Source organism: Chlamydotis macqueenii, chromosome 1 (assembly GCF_036417535.1).
Source record: "Chlamydotis macqueenii isolate bChlMac1 chromosome 1, bChlMac1.mat, whole genome shotgun sequence".
NCBI lineage: Eukaryota > Metazoa > Chordata > Aves > Otidiformes > Otididae > Chlamydotis > Chlamydotis macqueenii.
This window is the reverse complement of record NC_141556.1, coordinates 36,936,590-36,959,024: the sequence shown is the minus strand read 5'-3', so window position 1 is coordinate 36,959,024 and position 22,435 is coordinate 36,936,590. Positions and strand designations below refer to the sequence as shown.

At 38.3% G+C, this 22,435-nt stretch overlaps 2 protein-coding genes across 3 annotated transcripts in view; one reads left to right on the top strand and one right to left on the bottom strand.

Annotated features, from left to right (window-relative positions):
- Positions 1 to 11,467, top strand: part of GNS (glucosamine (N-acetyl)-6-sulfatase) — a 21,073-nt gene extending 9,606 nt beyond the window's left edge. The window contains exons 7-14 of the mRNA XM_086748760.1: positions 688 to 770; positions 1,497 to 1,615; positions 2,185 to 2,288; positions 2,683 to 2,784; positions 4,025 to 4,132; positions 4,816 to 4,926; positions 6,795 to 6,955; positions 7,782 to 11,467. Of these exons, the coding sequence (XP_086604886.1) occupies positions 688 to 770; positions 1,497 to 1,615; positions 2,185 to 2,288; positions 2,683 to 2,784; positions 4,025 to 4,132; positions 4,816 to 4,926; positions 6,795 to 6,955; positions 7,782 to 7,857 (864 nt within the window). The 3' untranslated portion in view covers positions 7,858 to 11,467. The remainder of the gene's footprint in view (positions 1 to 687; positions 771 to 1,496; positions 1,616 to 2,184; positions 2,289 to 2,682; positions 2,785 to 4,024; positions 4,133 to 4,815; positions 4,927 to 6,794; positions 6,956 to 7,781) is intronic.
- On the bottom strand, positions 3,781 to 22,435 carry LOC104481186 (adipocyte plasma membrane-associated protein-like). 2 transcript variants are annotated; one of them, XM_010122303.2, is made up of 10 exons: positions 22,046 to 22,435; positions 21,799 to 21,962; positions 21,574 to 21,663; positions 20,866 to 20,987; positions 17,596 to 17,694; positions 16,080 to 16,229; positions 15,533 to 15,645; positions 14,171 to 14,331; positions 13,231 to 13,426; positions 11,585 to 12,422 (listed from the first exon to the last, which is right to left on the bottom strand). In XM_010122303.2, exons 2-10 carry the CDS (start codon positions 21,813 to 21,815, stop codon positions 12,225 to 12,227), a joined length of 1,146 nt encoding a protein of 381 aa, XP_010120605.2. In that variant the 5' UTR covers positions 21,816 to 21,962; positions 22,046 to 22,435; the 3' UTR covers positions 11,585 to 12,224. The 2 variants fall into 2 exon arrangements, with proteins under 2 accessions (XP_086604899.1, XP_010120605.2); XM_086748773.1 differs by lacking the exons at positions 20,866 to 20,987; positions 21,574 to 21,663; positions 21,799 to 21,962; positions 22,046 to 22,435 and adding an exon at positions 3,781 to 4,020 and having other exon boundaries at positions 12,263 to 12,422; positions 17,596 to 18,022.

The window sequence follows — 22,435 nt, the reverse complement described above, 5'->3', positions numbered from 1 at the left end:
GATGCAGCTGGAAGAATGAATAATGCTTCAGCTAAATAAATGCTCTTGTTCTGAAGTAAAAAAAAATCCAAATAAAGTGGTAATTGTTTCTCTTCCCCTCAGTAGTCTCCAGCTCTGAGTTAATAGGCTACCAAGAATCTGATAGTGGAACCATTAGAGAACTTTGTCTTCACCTGTCGTCCGTAAACTAGGTAGTCCTGATTGCTTTTGATGCTGGAATTTCTCCCCACCTCTCTACCTATGGTAGGATGCTTGCCAATCTTCGTCTCAAAAGAACCTCACTTTGACAACCAAGTCCAATCTTACAGTGCTGCTCAATCCTTCAGATTTTTTTTTTTTTTTCATCAGACCTGTCTCAGCCTGTCAGACTTTTATGTCTAGGAGAGCTTTCCCTAGCTCCTCTCACAAATAGCTTCCCTGGACTGCTTTGAAAAGATCCACAGCTATTTTCTTCTCACCAAGGGCTGAGCATAACAGAGCTGTAACATATACTACTCTTGCAACTTAAATCTTACATGAACTAAGAGGGAGAACTGGAGTCAGGTCAGTTTGATAGCATTGCCTAGCTGTTTCACAGAAATCATGTGGATGTATTGCCCTAAACAGTATTTCTGTTGTAATCAGTCTAAGAAAGGTTTAAAAGCTGGTACTTGTATCCTACGCTAATTTTTTGTTTCTTTTCTTCAGAACAAGCACTGGTTAATTCGACAAGCAAAGACTCCAATGACTAACTCTTCAATACAGTTTCTTGATGATGCTTATAGAAAGCGGTAAGAATTTTTTTATTGCTTAAGATTTCTACTCAGAACTTTTATTGGTTTTTTGGTGTTTTTCTTTTTGTTTTGGTTTTTTTTTTTTTAAAGGTATTTTTTAAAAGGGTTGTAACAAGTCTGACAATAGATGTCAAATTACCTGAAATAGTTCTCTGGCATGTGTCTCAGCAGACCTGACTTTCTGTTTACTTTTTGCAAAGAAACTTGTCATTGACTTTAGAAATATTTTGCTTCCAAAGTCTGCTATCATTTATCGTAAAGACCAGTCACACTCAGTGTCTCTACTGCTTCTCTTTCAGTGCACGACAGGTTTTCATAAAATATGACGTTACCTTCTACTTCACTTGAATTCCATATTCTTACATGATGTAAATAACAACTGACCTTGCAGGAGATAACTCTGACTCTTTGCCACTGTGTTCCTTCAAAGTTGGTCTTGACTGTCCCCAGATAAGAAGTAATCGGCATTTTGACGTCCTTCCCAGACACTACAGAATAAAATCAACAAGAACTGAAGACAAACAGTCTATTTCTATCTTAAATTGCAACCTCAAACAGTACAGTGTAACAATCTATGAAGTTTGTTTTCAGAATTTGCAAGCCAAATAATCCTCTTACAGTGTGTACACTGTTGACTTGAAGCAGAATACGAATGCCCTACTTGCAGTCAAAATTATTCTAAATTTTTCACACTCTAATATGAATTACTTTGTTTCTGTTTAGGTGGCAAACTCTGCTGTCAGTAGATGACCTGGTAGAGAAACTAGTGAAGAAACTGGAACTGAATGGAGAATTAGACAACACGTACATCTTTTACACATCAGACAATGGCTTCCACACTGGTAAAATTTTCACTGCTTACTGAACATTTATAGAAGATCCAGGAATCACACAACACTTCACCCTTGTGACCACTCCAGAAAATGGGAACAGCAGCTGCAGAAAACTCTAGACATAAGGAGTACTGATTTGAGTTGCAAAACAATCTGGAGTTAGAGTGTGGGGTGTTTGGGGGTTTTATTGTTTGGCTGTTTTTTTGTTTGGTTGCAGGTTTTAGCATTCATCTCTACCACTGTATTCTGGTATACATAAAATCAGGACAGAAATGGAGGAAGGGTCTCTGTGTTCTGTAGGAAGAGTTGCCATGGAAGCTAACTAGTAAAATCTGTCAGAGACCTGTCTGTATCATGTTGTACAACTGAAAATGCTCTATCTAAGCTATTAAACATTGTAAGATATGGCTTGTACTTCGAAATTGTCTGGTCCTATCCTCCACTTTGTTAACGTAGTTCAGATTAAGAACCTCTTCTGCCTTCTGAAAAAACTGCCTGCTGGAAATTATGTAACACTTAAGACTCTTAAAATGTAGAACAAGAAGCCATTTAACTTTTTTCCATTTTCTATTGTATAGGCCAGTTTTCTTTGCCAATAGACAAACGGCAATTGTATGAGTTTGATATCAAAGTTCCATTGCTAGTTCGAGGACCCGGGATAAAACCAAATCAGACAAACAAGGTAAGAAAGAAGTGAAATCAGAGTACAGATTTGCTTTTAATATAGTTTCACAGCTATCAACTTTAGGTAATAGCTCATCATCCTGCATGTATATGTGTCAATCAAATGACATATATGGAGTGTTAGAAAGTGCAAAGATCTAATTCTGAAAAGCTGTGTGCTCTTGCTTGAATCAGTAAATTTAAGTAATTGCAGGCTACAAAAGTTAACAAAGTGTGAAACTCACTTTCCAAAGACCCTACCATCGCTTTGAATGTTACAGTGTCCATTAGCCTATAAAGATGAAATTAAGTAGCGTTTAGGTGTACCTAAAATTACAAGTACTTAAAATACAGAAGTCTCATTACATCTGTGAGGTTCTGGTCTTCTAAAGTAAGTTTTCCTTATCCTGCAGATGCTTGTTGCAAATATTGATTTGGGTCCCACTATTCTGGACATCGCAGGGTATGACTTGAATAAGACCCAGATGGATGGGATGTCACTATTGCCGCTGTTGGTAAGTAGATGGACAGGAATAGTAACCGGTAATTCTTGCAGGGGTTATTCTTCAAAGTGAATACTACTTCATTTGATAGACTAGGTCAACTCAGATTCTTCCCTTGATGGCATTTTCAAATGGGATGTTGTTCATAGCTTAGTGAAAAAAGTAGGTATCCTGTTTAAAGGCAAGTGTATTTTCATAAGCCCTACAACTTTGTGGTCATTTTGTAATAGAAAGTTGTGTCATCCTTTGGCTAATCCTGCCATTTGTAGTAATTCCTGTTTTGAAGGCTGTATGTTGTTTCTATCTTGCATCCTCCCTTCTCTTTTCCTTAGGATTTGTCAGCATAGACATAGGAGAAAAGCAGATTGCTCTTACTTAAGCTTAAATTGCAGGGAAGATTGAGGTTTGCCTCAGTTTTCAGTAAACTAGTGTTTCCCCCTAAACTCTGGAAAAATGCGTGTGGTTTTATAAAGTAAACCTGACCTTTCCAGTAAGTGAGCAGAAGCCTATTTAAATAAAGCTGCTTGCAGTTGATCCTTTTAGTTTTAATTAAATTTAGTCTATAAATTGAAGGCAGCTTACTCCGAAATGTAGGAGATCATCCAGATTTAAAACAGTGCTTTGGTTTTAAAACCTTGTATCCAAACCTTAAGCTGTTCTTTAGACAGAAGCAGGTAAAAGGCATCTAGTTCAAACTCTAGTAAGACTGTGAAACTCATTGTTCTGGTGTATTTGTCTGTGATGGTGCTGTATATTAACTTTAAATTTCCCTTGCTCTATCTATCTTTTGAAATGCAGCTACAAATAGAGCAGCTTAAAATTTAGTTGCTTCTTAAAGCAGTTTATCTTTTCTTACGCCAAGAGTATCTCTTTTTTTTTTTTTTCCATCTGTTGCTGTAGTCTGATATAGACCAAAGAGAAGCAGCCTCGTTACAGGGATCTTGTCTGTAACATAGCAGTTAGTATCTGGCCACGTGGCTCCCATTTTGTATTACTGCATGAGTCGTTATAAATTCAAGGCGGTACTTTAGTACACCTTCTTGTGAGAGTTTGGTACTTTTGGGGTTGGATCCTTGTCTTCCAGCTACACAAGACGTTCTAACCTAAGGCTGAATGCTATTTTAAGACTGACTCAAACTAGGGACTGTGACTCAGTGCCTTGTAAAGCAGCATTGGTGTTACACCAGGCATGGGGAATTTCTTCTGTTTCACAGTGCAGTGGATACTGAGTCATGTTCACTTCTTGTCCTAGAGAGGAGACAAAAATGTGACGTGGAGATCAGACTTCTTGGTGGAGTACCAAGGAGAAGGGTACAACGGCAGTGATCCTACCTGTCCTGGCCTGGGACCTGGAGTCACAGTAAGCAAGACGAGATCTGTTAATGCAAATAGAAAATAGCTGCTGAATTAAACCTGTTTGCTCTGTGGACTAATCTGGTTCTATAAGGAAGGTCCCAGTGTATTGGTGAGTAGGAGCGAGCTCTGTGCAGCATTTAAGATTTGGAGGGAGACATCCAGCCATGCAGAAGGGATGCGTCCATATGACCATACAGAACAGTCACCCTTTCAGTGGGAACCTGTAGGGCCTTAGGACTGGAGAAATATGCAGGAAGGTGTGGGCTTGGCAAAGTGGGTGGCAGCAACATCGTGTTCTTTCTAAACTTACAGTGACCTTGTTGCCCAATTATCTGTGATTATTTAAGTCACTAACTACTTCCTGAATCAAAGAAAGTTTGCTTTAAGTAAAGCATCCCATTGATGTTGTCTTCAGTAGCGTGTGTTGTGCTGTCCTCTTCAGTGTATGCATGTTAGCTCCCCAGACAAAATGCACTTAATTTTGGTGAGTTTAATAACAGCACCTTCTCAAGTTTAGCAGAGCTGAGCTTTTGCTTAAAATCCCCAGTGGAGACTTCTGTGAGTTAAACTAAGATCCTGGTGTTCATCAGTTAACTGCAGTTGGCTTGAGGTGGTATAGACTCTAGGAAGAGGATTGCTAGTTAATCTTCTTTTCCCTGAAGTTTTTGTTCGCTGCTCACTTCACAGCACTGCTTCCCAGACTGTGTCTGTGAAGATTCCTACAACAACACATACGCTTGTGTGAGGACACTGTCAACTTCCTGGGATCTACAGTACTGTGAATTTGATGACCGGGAGGTAAGTCTCTGCCTGACTAGCAGATGTCAACTCTTCACAACTGTGCAAGCAGCTGTCTGCACTCTTATCTGCTCTCAAGGTTTCCACAAAGTACTCTGAAAAGCAGACTTGCTTGCAGGATAAACAGTGAAGTACTTATCTACTGGTGAGAATGTCTGACCAAAACTCCAGTGGGGTTCTGGGAAGGAAAAAAAGGAGGTGGGAGGGGAGAGAGGAAGGGACAATAGCCTAAACTATGACTATCGCCTTCTGGTATCAGCCAACAGCCTCATGGGGAGCTGTGCTGGGTTCATTCTCTGCCCTGCCCTAGTTCCATGTGGCAGAGTCTTCTGCATGACGAGTATTTTCTGTTACACTGTACCTCTGCTGTTCTTATGTTTAGCTGCAACTCTTCTCCTTGGGAGGAACTGAAATCCCAGGATGATAATTTCTCTTCTATTGCTCACTTGTTTTGCTGGCAAAACAAGTATTTAAGTTACAACTGAGATAGATCTCTAACCTTATCTTAAGTTGCTGGGTATAAGGGACATAATGTCCCTGCTTCAGAAACTGTTTGGATCTCGCTAGTGGAGCACCCACTGTGTGCACAAAACTTGATGTGTTACAGGGCAGATCTCTACTTGTGCCCATTTGGACACATTTGCTTCAGAGAGCAACTGGGTCACAAACCTAATAAATGGCATTGTCAGCAGATGTGCAGTAAATGCATCAACAGCAGGTATCCCCAGTTATCATGCCACCAACACAAAACATCTTCTGGCAGTCTACAACGAACAACTTAGGGGAGTAAATCCCGCAAGGTGGTTTTTGCAGTAAGATAGCAAGAAAGACTATAGGAGACTGAGATGCTGATTAGCAGACCCTGCCCTTCGTTTTTCCACTTCCTGATGATTTATCAAGTTAAATGAGTGTTGCAGCTTTCTTCATAAAAACAGACTCCAAAGTTGATCTGATAATACACTTCATGTCACTTTTTTTTTCCAGTAGGAAGGTATGGCTGTGGCATTTCTGGGTCACTTGGCTTACCTGGGTCAGCTAAATTAGGACTAACAATACTGGGGGAGATGCAGCAATGTGACTTTTAAAACCTTACAGTGAACCTTACAAGCAAGCTTGCAACCAAATTCTGTCCAGATGCATCTTTATCTAAGTTAGACACAACGCAGCCAGTTTTAATCAACGTTATCTGCAGTCACCCCTCCTCCTCTATCTAGCACAGACAAAACCTCAGCTGAATTCTTCATAGTGTTTGTCCCACAGAATGGTTTAGAGATTTAATGTACCAAAAAACAAGTCTGCCCTAAAATCCTGCAGGCAAACCTTCTCAAAGCACACAAAAACCTTCTCAAAACACGCGCACAGAAAAAAGCATTCTTGTATAGGGTTGTAGCATACTTGTATTTAGCATATTTTGTATGTGTAGTCAAGCCACTTGTCTGAGTTTGAGAGCTGGAAGTACCTGATGAGCATGTAATGGTGATGAAATTGTGTATTTTGAGATCCATTAATAAAAAGACAGACAGCTTAGCCATGGCCTGATGCTGTGGTCTTACAGTCATTAGATGCGTTCCATTTATGTGTTAGAAAAAAACCTGCGGTGTAGCAGATGAATACTTTAGGTGAAAGTAAAAACTTTTCCAACAATACTGCACTATCACAAAACTGTAGCTTCACCTACACGCTGTCCTGTCTCTGACCACTTAGCCACACGCCCAAATATCGCTTATGTGTGGGGATGCTGCAGTGTAGCTGAAGCTGAAAATAACATTTGAGACTTCATGCTGCCATAAAGTGTTCCTCCCAAATAATATGATTAAATGTTAATTTGCATTTAGGACTTAATACAATGCAGGAACTTTCTTCTGCAGGTGTTTGTGGAAGTGTATAACTTGACTGCAGATCCACACCAGATCAATAACATTGCTAAAACAATTGATCAAGAAATTCTAGAAAAGATGAACTATCGATTAATGATGCTGCAGTCCTGTTCAGGAGCAACTTGCCGTACACCAGGCGTCTTTGATCCCGGGTAAACACCGATTCAATTTATTATAATACTTTTAAATATATGTTTTTAAAATTAAGTATAGAGAGTATTTATGATGGAATGTAATACTACTGATGTACATACTGTTGCTTAATAGAGATGCTTTCTTGATGCATCTATTTTTTAATGTTTAATCTCTGTTTTAATTTAACCTCCCAAATATAACTTGATGGTATTAATACTACTACTTTAATCTTGTCAGCCACTGTTGACTTAGAATAGCTGAAGCTTACAGCTGTGCTGAGTAGTTGGAGACAAGTGACCTCAGGTTTGCCTGCAGACAAGGAAAAGCTCTGCAGGTTTCTGTAGGCAGGCATTTTCCAAATACTTGCTCTGTTGTTCCTGGAGATGCTCTTAGCAATTTCCTGCAGAACCTAAGCTGTATGTATTAGCTCTTAAAAGTAAACAGCACTTCTTACCTCGAAATTCAGTTAGTAATCATTTGGACTGACTGCTTTTTCAAGCACTACTTAATGTCCCTACAATTGGGCTACATAAGTTTGTAATTTGAGGCAGCAAAGCTTTCTGTTACAATGCATCTCCTGAATGCTTAATGTTCTACATACCAATACGCTGCTGGTATTTTGTAGCTAGTATTTATTTCTTTGGAGAGTACTGACTCCTTAGTTGCACATCGTTATAATTAACTTGTTGTAATATGTAGGGAGATTGTCCCTACTGCATACTGTTAAGAAAGCAACTATTCACATAGCCTGGTACCAGAGCTATGCTAGGAATAAGCTGTTTCTAGAAGTGTTGGTCACTGTGGGCTAACTGTAGCTCACACAGACTCTGTTCCTTTCTATAGGTACAGGTTTGACCCACGGCTCATGTTCAGCAATCACGGTGTTCGGGCTCGGAGGTTTTCTGCACAGTCCTTATAAGGCATTTAAGAGCCTCTTACAATCTGCTCCTGCTGACGGGTTTCTCCAGTGACTGCAGCAGGTCTGTCTCTGTAACTCTCATTGATCGCAGCTGGAAGACTTCTAATGGGCTATTCAAACCCTGTTTGGAAGAAAAACCCTTGTCTTTAGCTGGTTGCCTTGTGCAATATGTATATTTTACAGCTGAACTGTAACTCTAAATCGTTAGACACGGCTAATCTGTCTTGCTCAGATAGTTGATTACCACCTTTGTCTTTCAAGTACCTTTCCATATCACAGGCACAGAGGTGAACCTATGCCTATGAATCCGAACAGTTTATTTTGTTCTAAAAATCAATGAATGCATATTTGAGTTGGGTTAGATAGGCAGGTGCTATTGCACAGTAATGCTCACCTCTATTTGGTGTCATAGTCTTTCTGAAAAGCTATGTTTAATTATAGGCTTCCTGTATTGAGCTCAAAGCTGTTAACAACAATAGCAAACTAGCCTGAAATAGCGTAGAAAGGCATTAGCCAGAACTGTAGGATCTGACTAGCAAGTGTCCTGTGCAGAATTAAAAGCTACATGCTAAATATTCTCTTTCAAGGAGACCACTTCAAATGAGAACAGTGAATTTTGTAGGACAACTTTGGTAGCTTGCAAACAAGAATGTAATTTCAACCTCCTTCTAGTTTGAAATGCTGGAATAGGTTACAATGTACTACTGAAAAAAACTCTTAGGGTTTAAAATAGGCTTCCTAGTGAGTTAAACAAAAGTGTTGAGACTAACAAGTATTCAAGTAAGTGTGCCTGTGTCTTGAGCTAACTCTTAAGTATGTTTTAATACATAACCAGAAGTAATACTAAAAAAACATCACACAAAAGAAAAAAAAAAAACAGGGCACCAGAGTCGATCTGTCTCTAACCTCCAAATGTCTTGAATTGTCTAACATCTTATGTTGATTAGATTCTTGATAGTAAATTATTTTGAAAGCAAACTAGCTAAAAATGAATAAATCATTGCTCACTAGAAGTTAGGCTAAGAGGGCTGATTTAGGCAGTTTAAGTGCTTCATAGAGTGTTGCTTTTTGGTTGAGACATAACTACTCAGAACCTGCAGTAAGTGGCCTTCACACCAAAGAACCGCATGTCAGATGTCTGACTGCAGTACGCTATCACTTGGTTTCCCTTTGGAAGGGTGATGTATTTTCAACCTTCTGATTAGGCTTATCTGAAATGCAGCCATCACTTGCACCCAAACTTGAGTATCTTTCTAAATCTTGAAAAACACCCAGACTTGTGATAGCATGTACCTTCTGTATAGATTCCTTGGCAAAACACCTTCTAGAAACACTGAATTGTGTATCTTTTGCAAGACAAGTTCATGCTGCTTGTGAGCAAATCAACTGTGTTAGCAGGCAAGATAATCGCTCCCTTGCCAGACAAACTGTGGCACAACATTTTAGTTTTCAGTTAGTTATTTCAGATTTTCTACCCAAACAGAGAGCATGATGATCTCAACTTCTGTCACATAAAACCTTCTACTGAGTAATCATTAAGTAGGCAACAAAGTACAACTCCTTCCAAACTGTGAAGGTACATACCTCTGTGCACAGATCCACAAACTGGATGCAAACAACGCTACAATAAGATAAGTTGAACTATTTTTGCTTTTAATTCTGAAGCACAGCTGTTGTCCTTCATGTAGCTTAGAGTTGCAAACTTCTGTGGTGGTCTACGGGTTAGTTTATAGAGCTTTTGTCTCAAATCTGACTAATTGTTTCAAATCTCCAGAGTGACCAAATACTTTGAGAAATAAAATAGCTTGAAAGGTAACTTTTCCACTGAATTATCTGTATAAATGCAGATTTTGGGATATTCAAACTACTCACACACTTTCAAATACTCAGGACTTTTTTTTTTCCTCCACTACAACTGTAGCTTTATCCTGGTTTTTGTTTCACAGTATTGTCCATCACTATCCTTCAGACTGTTTTGTCTTTAAAAACAAAACCAAAGTTGTTTTCATGCTCTGAAGTGTTTTTCTTAGACACTGAGCTAAACCTAAAGTTCATTTACATAGCGGTTTGGTCAGATAATTCTAGCAACTTAGACTTGTTCTTTGTTTAAACTTTATTTTGGTAGCTGTGTGGAGGCTAGTGTGAAATACATTGATTGCTGCACATTAAACCCTCAACAGTTCTATCAAATCTAGGTCTTTTGTCAAGTTTCTACCTGAGTTAAGTTTCAGTGCAAGTAATGTGCATTATGTTGCTTCGTAATAGAAGGAAAAAAAAAACACCAACAACTGTTATGGGTACAGACATGTAACACTGTCTTTTCTTAAAGTGATCTTAAGCCAAAAGTGGGAATGTTCCTTTGAATTATTTACTTTTTGCCTAATAACTAACATGAAAGTTGACAGAACTGATATAGATTATTCAGTATGTGTGACCAGGTGTTTTACCCAAATTAACACTTCTGCTATCTGCACACACTTGTAAAGCATTTTGTAACTAGGCCCAATAACTTACACACTCAGTGTCAGAGAACCACACTATACCAGAAGTCTGCCATAGGTAGCAAATGTTGTATTAAATTGAAATTCAGAAGGAAATTAGTCAGTCCTTATTTAACCAGAATAGCGGTTCAGGCACATATCTGCTTCACTCTCACTTTTTGTAAAGACTTAAGAACTGTTCAGTAAAAGCATGTAGTTGAAGGAAGAACAGGGACAAACAGCTGCCTGCCTTCTGTTTCTTTTAGAGGAGTTTGTCACTTGTCTGGTGTCTATTTCCATGAAGCAGATAATTCTGAGTATTTTTACAGCCTTGAATGAACAGTGTTAATTTTCATCTTGATGCTTAAAAAAACACTATGAAGGAACTTTCACTCTAATTCCCAACTAAGTGATCTAAAAACGAAATGGTCTTCCTGGGTAGTCCATTTCATATGCTATTTGACCATGGCTGGATCTGTACCTTGTTACTGAAGGCATCTGTTATTAAATGAATGGGCCTTACTGGTAAAGAGTTTTAAATGAAAGGGCCTTACTGGTACAGAGTTGGGTTTAGCTAAAATGTGATTTTTTTTTTTAATTTTATTTTTTAAAAATCAATATCAAAAGTTGAGCTGTGAATGATTTGATCTGGTAAAGTAGATACTATACAGGGAGAAATACAGTTAAGAACTTTATTACATTATCCTAAACCAGTAAACATTCAGTATCATCACTTCAGCTTAGGTGAATACAACCAGTACCTGCTTACCCAACATCGACCACTAAACTGGGCTTCTTCATTTTGAGGAATAAAGCTGTAACAGGGACACATAAATGCAAACACACACCCAAAGCAGGTGTAATACTTTTTCAATCAAGTTAAATTTAAGACCGATTCTACAAGCTAAATACAATAATAATAATGAAATAGCTGTCATTTTGTGATTCAATTAAAAATCATTTTGTATTACTCTCTCTGTATGTGAGCATACTTTGCTGTAGCATGTTGTGAGCATAATTAATTTCTGCTGTTTTGAACGTTTGTTTAGAAAGTGCCCTTCTGAAGGACCCTGTTCACTGCTGCACTTTTGGGGAAAGAAAAAAAAAAATAAACTGCCTCTCAAACTTCCTATCTTTCTGTTACTGAACTTCAGTTAAACCTTTCCACAGGATCAAACTGTGTCACACTTCTAAAGACTGAATTCTGAACATACACTTGTTCGACTTAGGTAGCAGAGCAGTAACAGTGGCCACTACTGAACTTTTCTATGGTCACAGAGAACCCTGTGTACAGTGTCTAGCAAGACAACATGTGACTACTTTGCACCAGAAGAAACACTGATATGAAAGAACAAATTTAAATACAAGCTGTACTTACTCATTTTTCCTTAAAACTGATTTAGTTGAATAGATGGAAGACTTTAGCAAAAGAGACAATGGAGAAACTGCTGTTCATAATTAAAAGTGGTGTGCTCTGCCTCTGGGAAAGAGGAAGAATGAAATCCTACATAAGGCTTTTTCCAAAATGGGATCTGTGAGCAACAGTAAGACATGTGCTACTCACTCACCTCACTCCCTGTGGCAGAGCTGAATTATTGGATGATTCTTTGCAACTATTTAAAAAATATGTACATAACTGTTTTCTGAACTATAGATCAAGGTGGTTTGGTACCTTTAACCTATTTAAGTCTGAGGCTTTCACAAGCTTCTAAATCAAGTATTTCTGCATGGTATTTTCATTCCTGCTTAACCACGTGGTATCAGTGTCATTTCTCCTTCAGTGATGGTAGCAGTCTTCCATTAAGTAGAGAAAAACATTTAACAGCTGCTTGAAACAATGCTGGTATTTTTCTTTTGTTGCTCCACAGCTTATGAAAACTATAACATTTACTGTAGCACCACAAGAAAGGGCAGCTCTGTATTACCTAGATACACCTTCCCATTGTGCTCGAAGACATCACTGACAGCCCAAGTGACACTACCATCAGGGTCATGGAAGCTTGCCACAATGTCTCCTTTGTCATTAATTTCTAAGAACAAGCCATGTTTGTGAAGAAAAATGCTGTAGAATGATAAAGGAGTCACCTGTTTCAGAAAAAGAAATACAGTGTTAACACTTCATTCAGGAGGTGAGATGGGAACCTGTCTCACTAGAAAGAAAGGGCAATGCTAATATATTGCTCCGGTTGGATTTGGCTGTCACTTAATCTTTTGATAATATCCACTGGATTGTGTCTAAAGCTGGCAGTCCAATAATTGCTTACTAATCTTGTAGTACAGTCAGTGCCTGCTTGCTCAAGAAGGTGTGGAAGTTGTTTGGACTTATTCTAGCTGCCAAAAGCCACCCATTTTCTAAAAACAGGACTAAGAGGGACTTGATGGAACGCAACTTAATCACCCACTTCAGTGTTTTTCCTGTGTAAGTTCTAGGGAAAAGGCAGCATGGTTGCTAGAAAAAGTAGTATAGTCAATCATAACCAGCTCTGTGACTCTTGCTTGGTAGGAATTACTTTGCAGAGTTTGATTCCTACAGCAAAATCCTTGTTGTGTAAAGGGTTCTTCACCTGCCTTGACAATGTCATGTTGCTACAAACAACAGGCTTACAGCTTGCAACTATGGACTACTTTGTCAATACTGATTTTTCTACTTTATAAATGGGTTCTCTGTATTACTGCAACAGTAAAACTACTGTGTTTTAGTATGTGAAAAAGAAACAAATCCTCAAATGTTCCACAAAAATCAAAGTTAGTATGTGTTGGGATGCTGGCTGGTAAAGATGAAGCAGTTGTCTCTTCCATTTCCCAGTGAAGAACAAGTTCTCTCATACTTAAAAAAAAAAAAAAAAGAAAAATTGAGACACCAATAGTTAATACTACACAGTGTCAAAGTTACCTTTGCAATAAATCTCTTCAGGAATGGATATGGTCCTAGAACATCCAGAAAAGGAGAAAAGAAACTAGGAAAGCGAGTAGTAGATATTCCAACTCTGTATAAGCCTGTGTTTGATAATCTGATGTTGTCTGGATACCCAGGTAGGTTGTCCACAAAAACTTCTTTTTTTCCTGCATTAGCTCCACTCACCCAATAGCTGCAAAAAGGGAATTTTGTATATGAGTTATAGTGGCTGCTGCAAAATACAGCAAGCTTAACAGCATGGAAGATCTATCATTTTGATTTATGCAAGGAATTTTTCAAACTACAGAAGAGGACTCTGCAGGAGGTAGTAAATGCAAGGAGGGACTAAACGTGAGTAACGACGATTAGACAAAAAACTCATCTTTCTACATGTAACATGAACAGTACCCACTCATTCTACTCAAAAGATCTATTCATACAAAATATGCCTGTTAAATGAAAACTAATACTAAATTTGGCTTTAGAGCTTCCATGAAATAAAAATCTGTTAAAACACAGACTCCATTTAAAATGGGGAAAATGGAGTGTTACGCTAATCATCATAATCATGTAGTGACACTTGTCCTCTGAGGTCTGGTGTAACTGTAATAATGGAGTCACCAGGATAACTCTAATTGAGCCTGAGGGAATTAGGGCCCAATATATCAGTAAATAGGTACAAAAAAAAACATTTGGCAGTGGAAAGAGCAATTGTTAATCTCTACCTAGAATTAACTAAAACCCGTGACTCTTGCAGTAGAAAAAAGGAATTTAGACTGAGTTTCCAATAGCAACCCCGTTAACTGTTTACATTTTTAGAAAAGGAAAAACAGAAAAATAAGAATACAAAAATCATGTCTACAAAGCAATTAAAACCACGTAGTATAAACTAACATGTACTATTTTATATTTAGGAGGAGAATGATGTTTAACATACCGTATGATTCTACATATGCTGGTTTCTGCTATTAATATGTAGTCTTCATAGGGAGACAGTGCGATCCCGTTTGCCATATACAAGCCACTGAGCACTGTTCTTCCTGTTCTTGTTACAGGGTCATAGGCCAAGAGGCGACCAAGGTGGTTTGTTTCGATTACCTTAATCAATACATCTAATGAAAAACTAGGCTATCAAAATACCTGGTTTCAGTTAGAACAGAAAATATTCAGATGTTGTATAAATCAGATAAAAGCAGACTTTACAGAATGGCAGATGGCATCTTCACAAAAACAACAAACTCGCACCACTAAAGGAGCAAAGGTTTTGTTCATATTTTGCAGCAGTCATTTTCCAGGCTGATCGCAGCATTCTTGCAAAAACAGAGGAACATCATGGGGGCTGTAAAGCCCAGAGTTCAAAATATGTTATTCTGCAGTTCCTGCTCTAGCAAAATATTGAGGCCTATCAGGCTTTTGTGAACAACTACAACTTCTTCAGATCAAACTGGAAACCATTCATGAGTGTTTTGCTAAAGCAAGTAAACAGCCAACATTTTACTTCTGATATTAAATAATTTGATTAAGTTTCGTCTGCTAAAATTCTGCAGGGCAGCTTTGCAGCCTGTGAAGAGGAAACTGCCTTTACATTTGTCATTTGAACTGGCAACCTCTTGTCAAGCCTGAAACACTAAATGGCAAAGATGATATACTACCAAACAATAATTCTGATAACTTTAAGAAACAGAAAGCAACACGTAACAGATTTCAACTATTCTTTTTTTTTTTTTCCCGTTCAATAACTTGGATCTTGATTCCCATCCCTTAAATTAGATATATTTCCCCTTCATGTGATTTTTCTCCTTGCTTAATTTCATCCACAGTTCTGGTAGTAAAGATGAGACTCAGTGTAAACTTCATGTTTGTGACATCACTGAATTTCAGCTTTACAAACAGACAGTTTGTTCTGGATAAAGTTTTACTCAAAGGCTATGACTACACAGAAAAGACTTTCAAGTACATCAGCAATTTGCCCCCTTGCATTTGCTGCAGTGTACGAGCATGCTTGTAGACAGATACCAGGGAGAAACTAAATTGCTGTAAAAATCCAGACTGTAGTGTATCACATGACAGTTTCTTCCAGTAGTCATACTCAGAGGTATTTTTTTGGAAGAGCAGCCACAGAATAGCACAGCCCATCCTCTGCCTCAGGGCTTGAACATGCTGCATTCATAGCATGCTTAGCTAAAACACACAAGCACAATCAAAAAAAGCTTGTCTCTTCTGCAGCCTAGTACCTGGCCCTGCCAGCACAAAAATGAACAAGCTGCCTGAACAAACGGCTACAAAGATTACCTCTCACCTCATACTTGTGATGTCGTCTTTCCCACTTGCTACTTGAATCCGTAAAATAAATCAAATTTTTCTTTGATATTTCTAATCCATTTAGGAATTTGAAAGGCAGCCCATCCACACCTGGTTAATAAAAATGACTACTTATTAAAATAAGTACAAAACCAAGCGTTCAAAATTATTCAGATCCACCCAAGATTAAGATTTCTCAATGGCAATTCCAAATCTCATAGTTAATGGTATCGCTATCCTTAATTTGTCCCAAGCTAAAGTCCAAGCTCCAAATTACTTTCATTTGCAGGAAAATATGTTCAGGTTGCAGTGCAACATAACACATACCAAACCAAAAGCAACTGACAAATACAATTGCTTTTGTTTTCTTCTATTTTTCAAACAGATACTAAAAATATAAAGTCAGTGGGCTTTCAGTCAGCCCTAGTCTCCACACTCACTAGTACTGATCTCAACAGATTAAAGTGCCTTGATCTTCCAATTTATACATAAGCGCGAGAACCAAACCCAACATCAATCTACTTCCTCACAAAGTGTAGCATCACCTTTTTCACTTGATAGCAGGAGGGTTTTCTCTCCTGTCCTTGGATTGACTTTGTACAGGCCTAAATAAGAATCCACCACAATCAAGTTACCGTCCTGATCAATTCGGACTCCATGGGGCCGGCCACATATTGGTTCATAGTCTGGAGTTCCTGAGATAAAATAGGAAGATGTATAAGACCAGCAGGTTGACAAAATGACGATCCTGAAATGCAGAGGCTGAAAAGCACCAAACTATCATCCTTGAATACATTAGATCCCCCCAAAACTTCCTTAAACTGTCTCTAAAATTAACTTACAAAGGAAGTGACAGTATAATGTCAATCTAGTCATCTCTGTTCTTTCTTACATAAGAAAAAAATTTGCTCCCAACCTTCAGAGAAATACAGACAACTTTAAAGATGATAGAAGAACTGGTAGGATTACTAAATCAGTAAACCAAAATGGATTAGCTGCTCTTGAATTTATATCCCCCAAGTAAAAATGGGAGGGAAAAAAAAATTTAAAAGGCACTTTTAGGAAAGATTAAACCAACTACTTCCTTCAGCTGAGGGGCCCAAGTTCCACAGGTCACATGAGAATCCTGTAAGTAATTCTTAGGAAAACTATAAAAAACTGATCTACCATGTTTAGTATTTTTATAGTGAATCATTTTCCTGAGAGCACTGAAATTAGTAAAGCTTGACACCCTATGGTTTTGTGACCTAATGTCTTCTACTCCAAAATTTTCCCCTAGTACTCCAGAAAGCCAGGGACAACATACATTACAGCTCACTAGAGCTGTAACACATCAGTAACACAAGCTGACTGACTGTTTTACAGCTGCCAAAAATTTAACAGCTGAGTTCTGGTCTCACTCTGAATGGGTCCATCATTTTGGACTCATTTTTGGTTTCCTAACTTCCACATAGTCAATTATTTACATAAGACTCAAAAGAGTTCAGTCATCTTTGAGAATTCTTTCCAATTCAGTCAAGACTAGCCCATAGCACAGGGACTTTGGGGATAGGGAAAGCACCTACACCAGCTGTCACACGCTTAGGAAACCAGGCTAAAGCCAATCAGCTATTTGAATGGCCTTTCAGGCCTGCTGGATTCACTGAAAAGCAACAGGGCCTAAATGTAAACATTTCAGTGTTTGTCTTCCTCGTTTGCAAGGAAGGAAAGAAAATGCAGCCTTGCAGTCCAGTACCAGGACACGCTATTCTGAGTCTCCGATTCCTATCATGTCTTTAGACCACTCTATAGAAGGACTTACATAAAATGTTGTTCCTTATGTAAATGGCAAGCCACGGCAAGTCTATTCAAGTCAGTCTTGAGGGCTAGAGAAGTGTGCCATTATGCGTTAATCCTGCCTACATTAGGAAAAACTACATGAGAGCAGTCAGCTTCTCTCACAAATTTGCATAAAAGATTAAGAAAACGTTAACAGCAGCTAAAATAGCACTTCAGTTTCTCTGTCAGTGACATTTATATGAACAAGTTTGTTGTCATTTTCACATCAAAACCATCGCTCACCACATTCAGGTATATCCTGCCCCATCTGAGTAATGAAATGTAGCTGGTCACCACTGATCATCCACAGCTTCCCATCCACAGTACCAGTGTAGATGTTACCTTAAAACAAGTAGATCAGAAGGCTGTTTAAAAGAGACCAAGGCAAATAAAACTAACTATAAAAGAAGGATATTCCTCATTATTGTGAGCCCTTCCTTCCTCCTAATTTATATATTCTATGCCCACCCAAAGCAATGAAACAGATAGAAAACCATACAGCTTTAAATATATTTTCATAAAGCAGAAAGAGCAATAATACATTATAATATTTATAAAATAGTAAATAGAAAAATATGAATTGTTCATATGTTTATTTCAAATAAACATAATACATTAAAAGCTATCTTAAGACTCCTCTGGCTTAGCAGCAAAGCGATCAAGGACAGGACTAAAGATTCATAGTGATATTCTCATACTGTCAGTGAAAATCAGTGAAAGAATTAGCAGAGCTCACAGGATCTACTTTTTTGTCCTGAGGGTTCTGCCACATTATCAGCCTGCCAGATGTTCAGTAGATGGAAGGAAAACGTTACAATGACTGAGCCAAAATGAGAAAGTAACTCTTCTAGGACATTAAAATTCTAAGCAAAAAAAAAAAAAAAGTGTGTTTTTTTTGTTTGTGAGTTTTTTTTTCTAAGCTGTGATGTTTTGCTTTGGTTATGACATAGTATTGTAACTCAAAAAACTTCTGTGTAGAGTATCAGAGGAAACACGCTAGCAGCGATTAAGCCCCACTTTTGAAAAATAGCATCCTCCTACCTTTTGACTGGTCCGGACTCTGAAATAGCACAAAGCACGTGGCCAATCCTAGACTTACTGTTCAACAAAATACACTTTTAGCGTAAAATCTGTTAACTGGAAACACTCCTCTGATTTGTGTTTTATTTACATAGACTGAACTAAAGGAGACATTATTTGTGTGACCTGCATTTTCACCCTAGCCTTGCTTACATTTAAAAATGCGCACTCTCACTTGGCGACGGGTGTTAAAAGATACTCCATAAAAGTTATGCTACCTTTCTGTGCCAGTGTTACTAAAAACACCACAGATTCTGACTTTATCTAATGAGAACTTTCACCAAAGCAGATAAACCGATATGAAAATGGCTAGCATCTGCTCGCTCACATCTATGGAAAAATGTTATGAGCAAATAGGACAGATTCTCAAAGTGTCAGCTGTCAGATCCAGATTAAAAGAATTGTCTAGGATTACTGGCATACAGAAAGCACCTGTTTATCCAAAGGGAGAACTTCAGAGCCGCCGTTCAATACAACAACTTCGCTTGGGAAAAAACAGGCTGAACTTTCCTGTCACAAAATACGCTGGCATTCTAATGCCTCCTGAAGCACGTTGGAAACAGCTGAAATTTCTGATCACATACCAGATTCTGTATTTAAAGAGAGAAATCTTAGACTTGTAATGCTATTTTCTCTCATGCTATGCACTGGGCTACAATCCTATATTTAGATTTACATAGCTAGTGCAAGTGGGTTTTGCACTAGACTTCTCTCATGGATATTTGTAGTAAAGTGAAGGCAAAACAGAACTGTTCCAGTTACCCGTAATATCCTGTCTTTTTCATATGGAAAACAGCATTTACCTAAATCACGCAACATCACCACAACACTTATTACAACCTTGACCATATTGTATTATCTCAACTGACTGAATCCAGTTTCCTAAAACATTGTTAATTTCAGGGAAGATCCATGGTAGAATTAACACACTCAAGAAAAATAGAACCCAAAACAGTATTTTATACAGCATCACAAAATAAGTTAGATTTGGCAACACAGAGCATTTGCAGGATTAGTCCTCATATTTAAAATCTCCTCTGCAAAACTCCAGTTGTGAACGCTACCCTTTCTCAAAGTTGTAGAGAAAGAGGTAGAGAACAAAAAGTGCGATAAAAAGACCATTTAAAATAGCACCTTTGAGGAAAGCAGGAAAGAAACAGTTTTGAGTAGACATTGCCTCAATGCAAGGTGTTGAGCTAGGTCCCTTCAGGCCTATGCTGCTATGACTGAAAACGCTTCTAATTTCAGCTTGTACAATGGCAAACAAGAATGTTCCAGATTGTTACCTCTCACCCCTGTAGCACACAACACAAGACACTGTCTTTCAGACAAACATATCCTAGGCTATTCAGTATTTTCTTGAAAAATACCATAAAACTAGCACCACCAGCAAGGGAGGTCCGAGCTGTCTGACTCAAGCTGCTCTGGACTGGGAGTAGGGAGTTGCCTACTTCTCTGTACTGGCTACCACAGCAATCTATTTTATCCACTTGCACATCAAGAAGAAAATAATTCCTCCAAAACAGGTAAGTCCAAAGTCCACAGCACTACACCCGTGTCCTAAACAGAAGGTCACGGTGTCTCTCCTCTGCTTGGCTTGAACTTTCATTGCCGTCCCTACTTTGTTCACACACTGTTGGAAAGATGCAAAACATGCTACGTGTTACTGCTTCAACTCTCTGCTTCCCACTCTCTGTAAGGTTCCTGCACCTACCATTTTGCCACCTCACAGCTGCCAGACAACCAAGACAAATTACGCGGATAGGTAAGAGGAGGTTTTAAATTAAAGTGAAATTTTTTTTTGTATTTCAAGCTGCTCTAAAAAGATGTTTTTTATAACTATGCAAATTTTAAAACAACTTCATTTGCCTCTCTCTTTGTCTCTGTGTTGAATAACAGCTTTTGAAATAAAAGCATGTCGAACTTGGTAACTAAGCTCCAGCTGCAAATTAACACTGCTTTTGGAGACCTGAAACAGAAAAAAAAAAAACAAACCAGGGCAAGCTTATCACTAGGTCTATGTCAAAAGCATTTGGAAGAACTCCCACAAAAATCTTGAGCTGTTTTTTGCATGCTATTTTTAAAGAACATGCCATTTTACACCTTTTAAAAAATATATTTTAATACAACTTCTATATATTGCCAATTTGTGGTTCTGTGTTTTTTAATATGGCAGTAGGACACTTGCTGTGGCCTTGGAAGCAGCAGACAACAAAATGTTCTGGAATATTTTCAGTAAAATGTTTACAACTGTGAAGACACAGAAGAACACACAATTATCTTAATAGTTTTTGAGCAATCATTCCTATTTTTCTTTCTTTGGATTTGAACTTCTTAACTCTCCTCTTTTAATAACCTGACCAAGCAGATGTATCAGATGGATAACACGTAGCAGATGTATAACTTTACCCATTTGGGAAGTTATCTACTTGCCTTCATCGTCAACAGTAAAAGACTCGGGACCTTTCAGTTGTCCTGTGAAGATTCTTTGTCCACTCTGAAGCTTTTTATTCACTTGCAATGATCCAACTAAGGCAGGAGGTGGCTTTTCAAAACTGCACCAAATGAATTATAAATAAGATGTAAGAAATAAGACAACATTGGACTATAAAATTATTTAAAGGGAAAGTAATAGTGCTTTATTCCAGAGAACAAGGTTTATTCCAGTAACAAGGTATTCTCTTTTTTTTTAAATAATTTGTTAAAACTATTAGTATTTGTTAAAACATTACTTCAAATGAAATTAATAATTCTGTGAAGCTTGCAGGCCCAGGCTAAAAAGAATACTAACTTTTTACGAAGACTTTTTTTTTTTTCTGAAATTAATACAAACACAAAATCGCCATAATCCTAGGGAGTTTCCCTTGCTATCATAGTCTGAGATCTACTAACAATCTCTCTTACATGTATGTATGAATACTGCACTGGTCAGCATTGTTTCACTCGAAATTCACTTGTTTAAGAAAGTGTTTCTATTTTTCAGTTTTATATGAGAAACAATTTCTCCTGCATATGAATGTAAGTCATATGCTTTATATGCTCCTACAGGATGCAAGGTATAGGAGAAGTTTTGAAAGCACAGGTGTTTCCCAATAAACACAAGTATGCTATTAAACTTTAAATTTAAGCAGAGAAACATACATGAATGGTTCTGGATCAATGGGAGATGGTAAAAAGTAAACACTAGCAAAAGTCGCAAGGACTGCAGCCGGAAACCCCCACGCTGGGAACCTGCAAGGAAAAGAAAACAATGGTATTCTGAAGCACATACAGGAGGAGAGCAGGATGGGAGTAAGAAGAGTCAAATTTTTTTCAAAAGTTAAAAAATTTCTGTGCTAACAATTAAGACTGAAGGAGGACAACAACCTGGTGATCCGTGCCATAGAGAGGAGCAGACCGGCAGCACTGCCGCCCTGCTCTGTTTCCACACTGCAGTTCCTTCAGTTTCCGATGAGCGATCCCAGCCACCGAACCAGCCGAAAACCACAAGGTTTCTTTTGCCGAGTTGTATTTCTAGTAGTTCGTAACTGCTGTCGGCAGAGACGCAAGCCCAGTTACTTGCATGGTAAGCAACTTGGCTAATTCCAGTACCTTGGCCTTTTACCAACCTCACCTTGTCTGAGTATTGGAGTATTTGATATTAATGGGTTTTACCAAGTGCGTATGTAGTCACAATGCGGTGGTTGAACATACGAAGTTACGTTGTCTCACATGAATCGACCTTCAAGGAACTGGTCAAACCATCACCATCTCCTCTGCTGCAGGGCTGCAATGCCCAGGGAAGGGCAGCAGAGACCAACGTGAACAGCAAAGTAGCTATGTTCTACAAATTCAATGAGGGAGGACTAAATTGTTTTTGAGAAACATCAAAATAAACAAACAGAAAATTAAACATACATGTTTTCAGAGAAAATCACTGAAGAGCCTTTAAAGGACATGAGATAAAAAGGGGCGAAAGGCGTTTCCTGAGGGAGGACCTGGGTATTGCCCCCAGCCCAAGACA

Coding starts and splice junctions, on each gene's coding strand:
- LOC104481186 (XM_010122303.2), bottom strand. Junction 16,230..17,595: donor GCAGGATATACCTGAATGTG/GTGAGCGATGGT, acceptor ATTTTATCTCAG/GAACTCCAGACTATGAACCA. Junction 14,332..15,532: donor GACGACATCACAAGTATGAG/GTGAGAGGTAAT, acceptor GTATTGATTAAG/GTAATCGAAACAAACCACCT.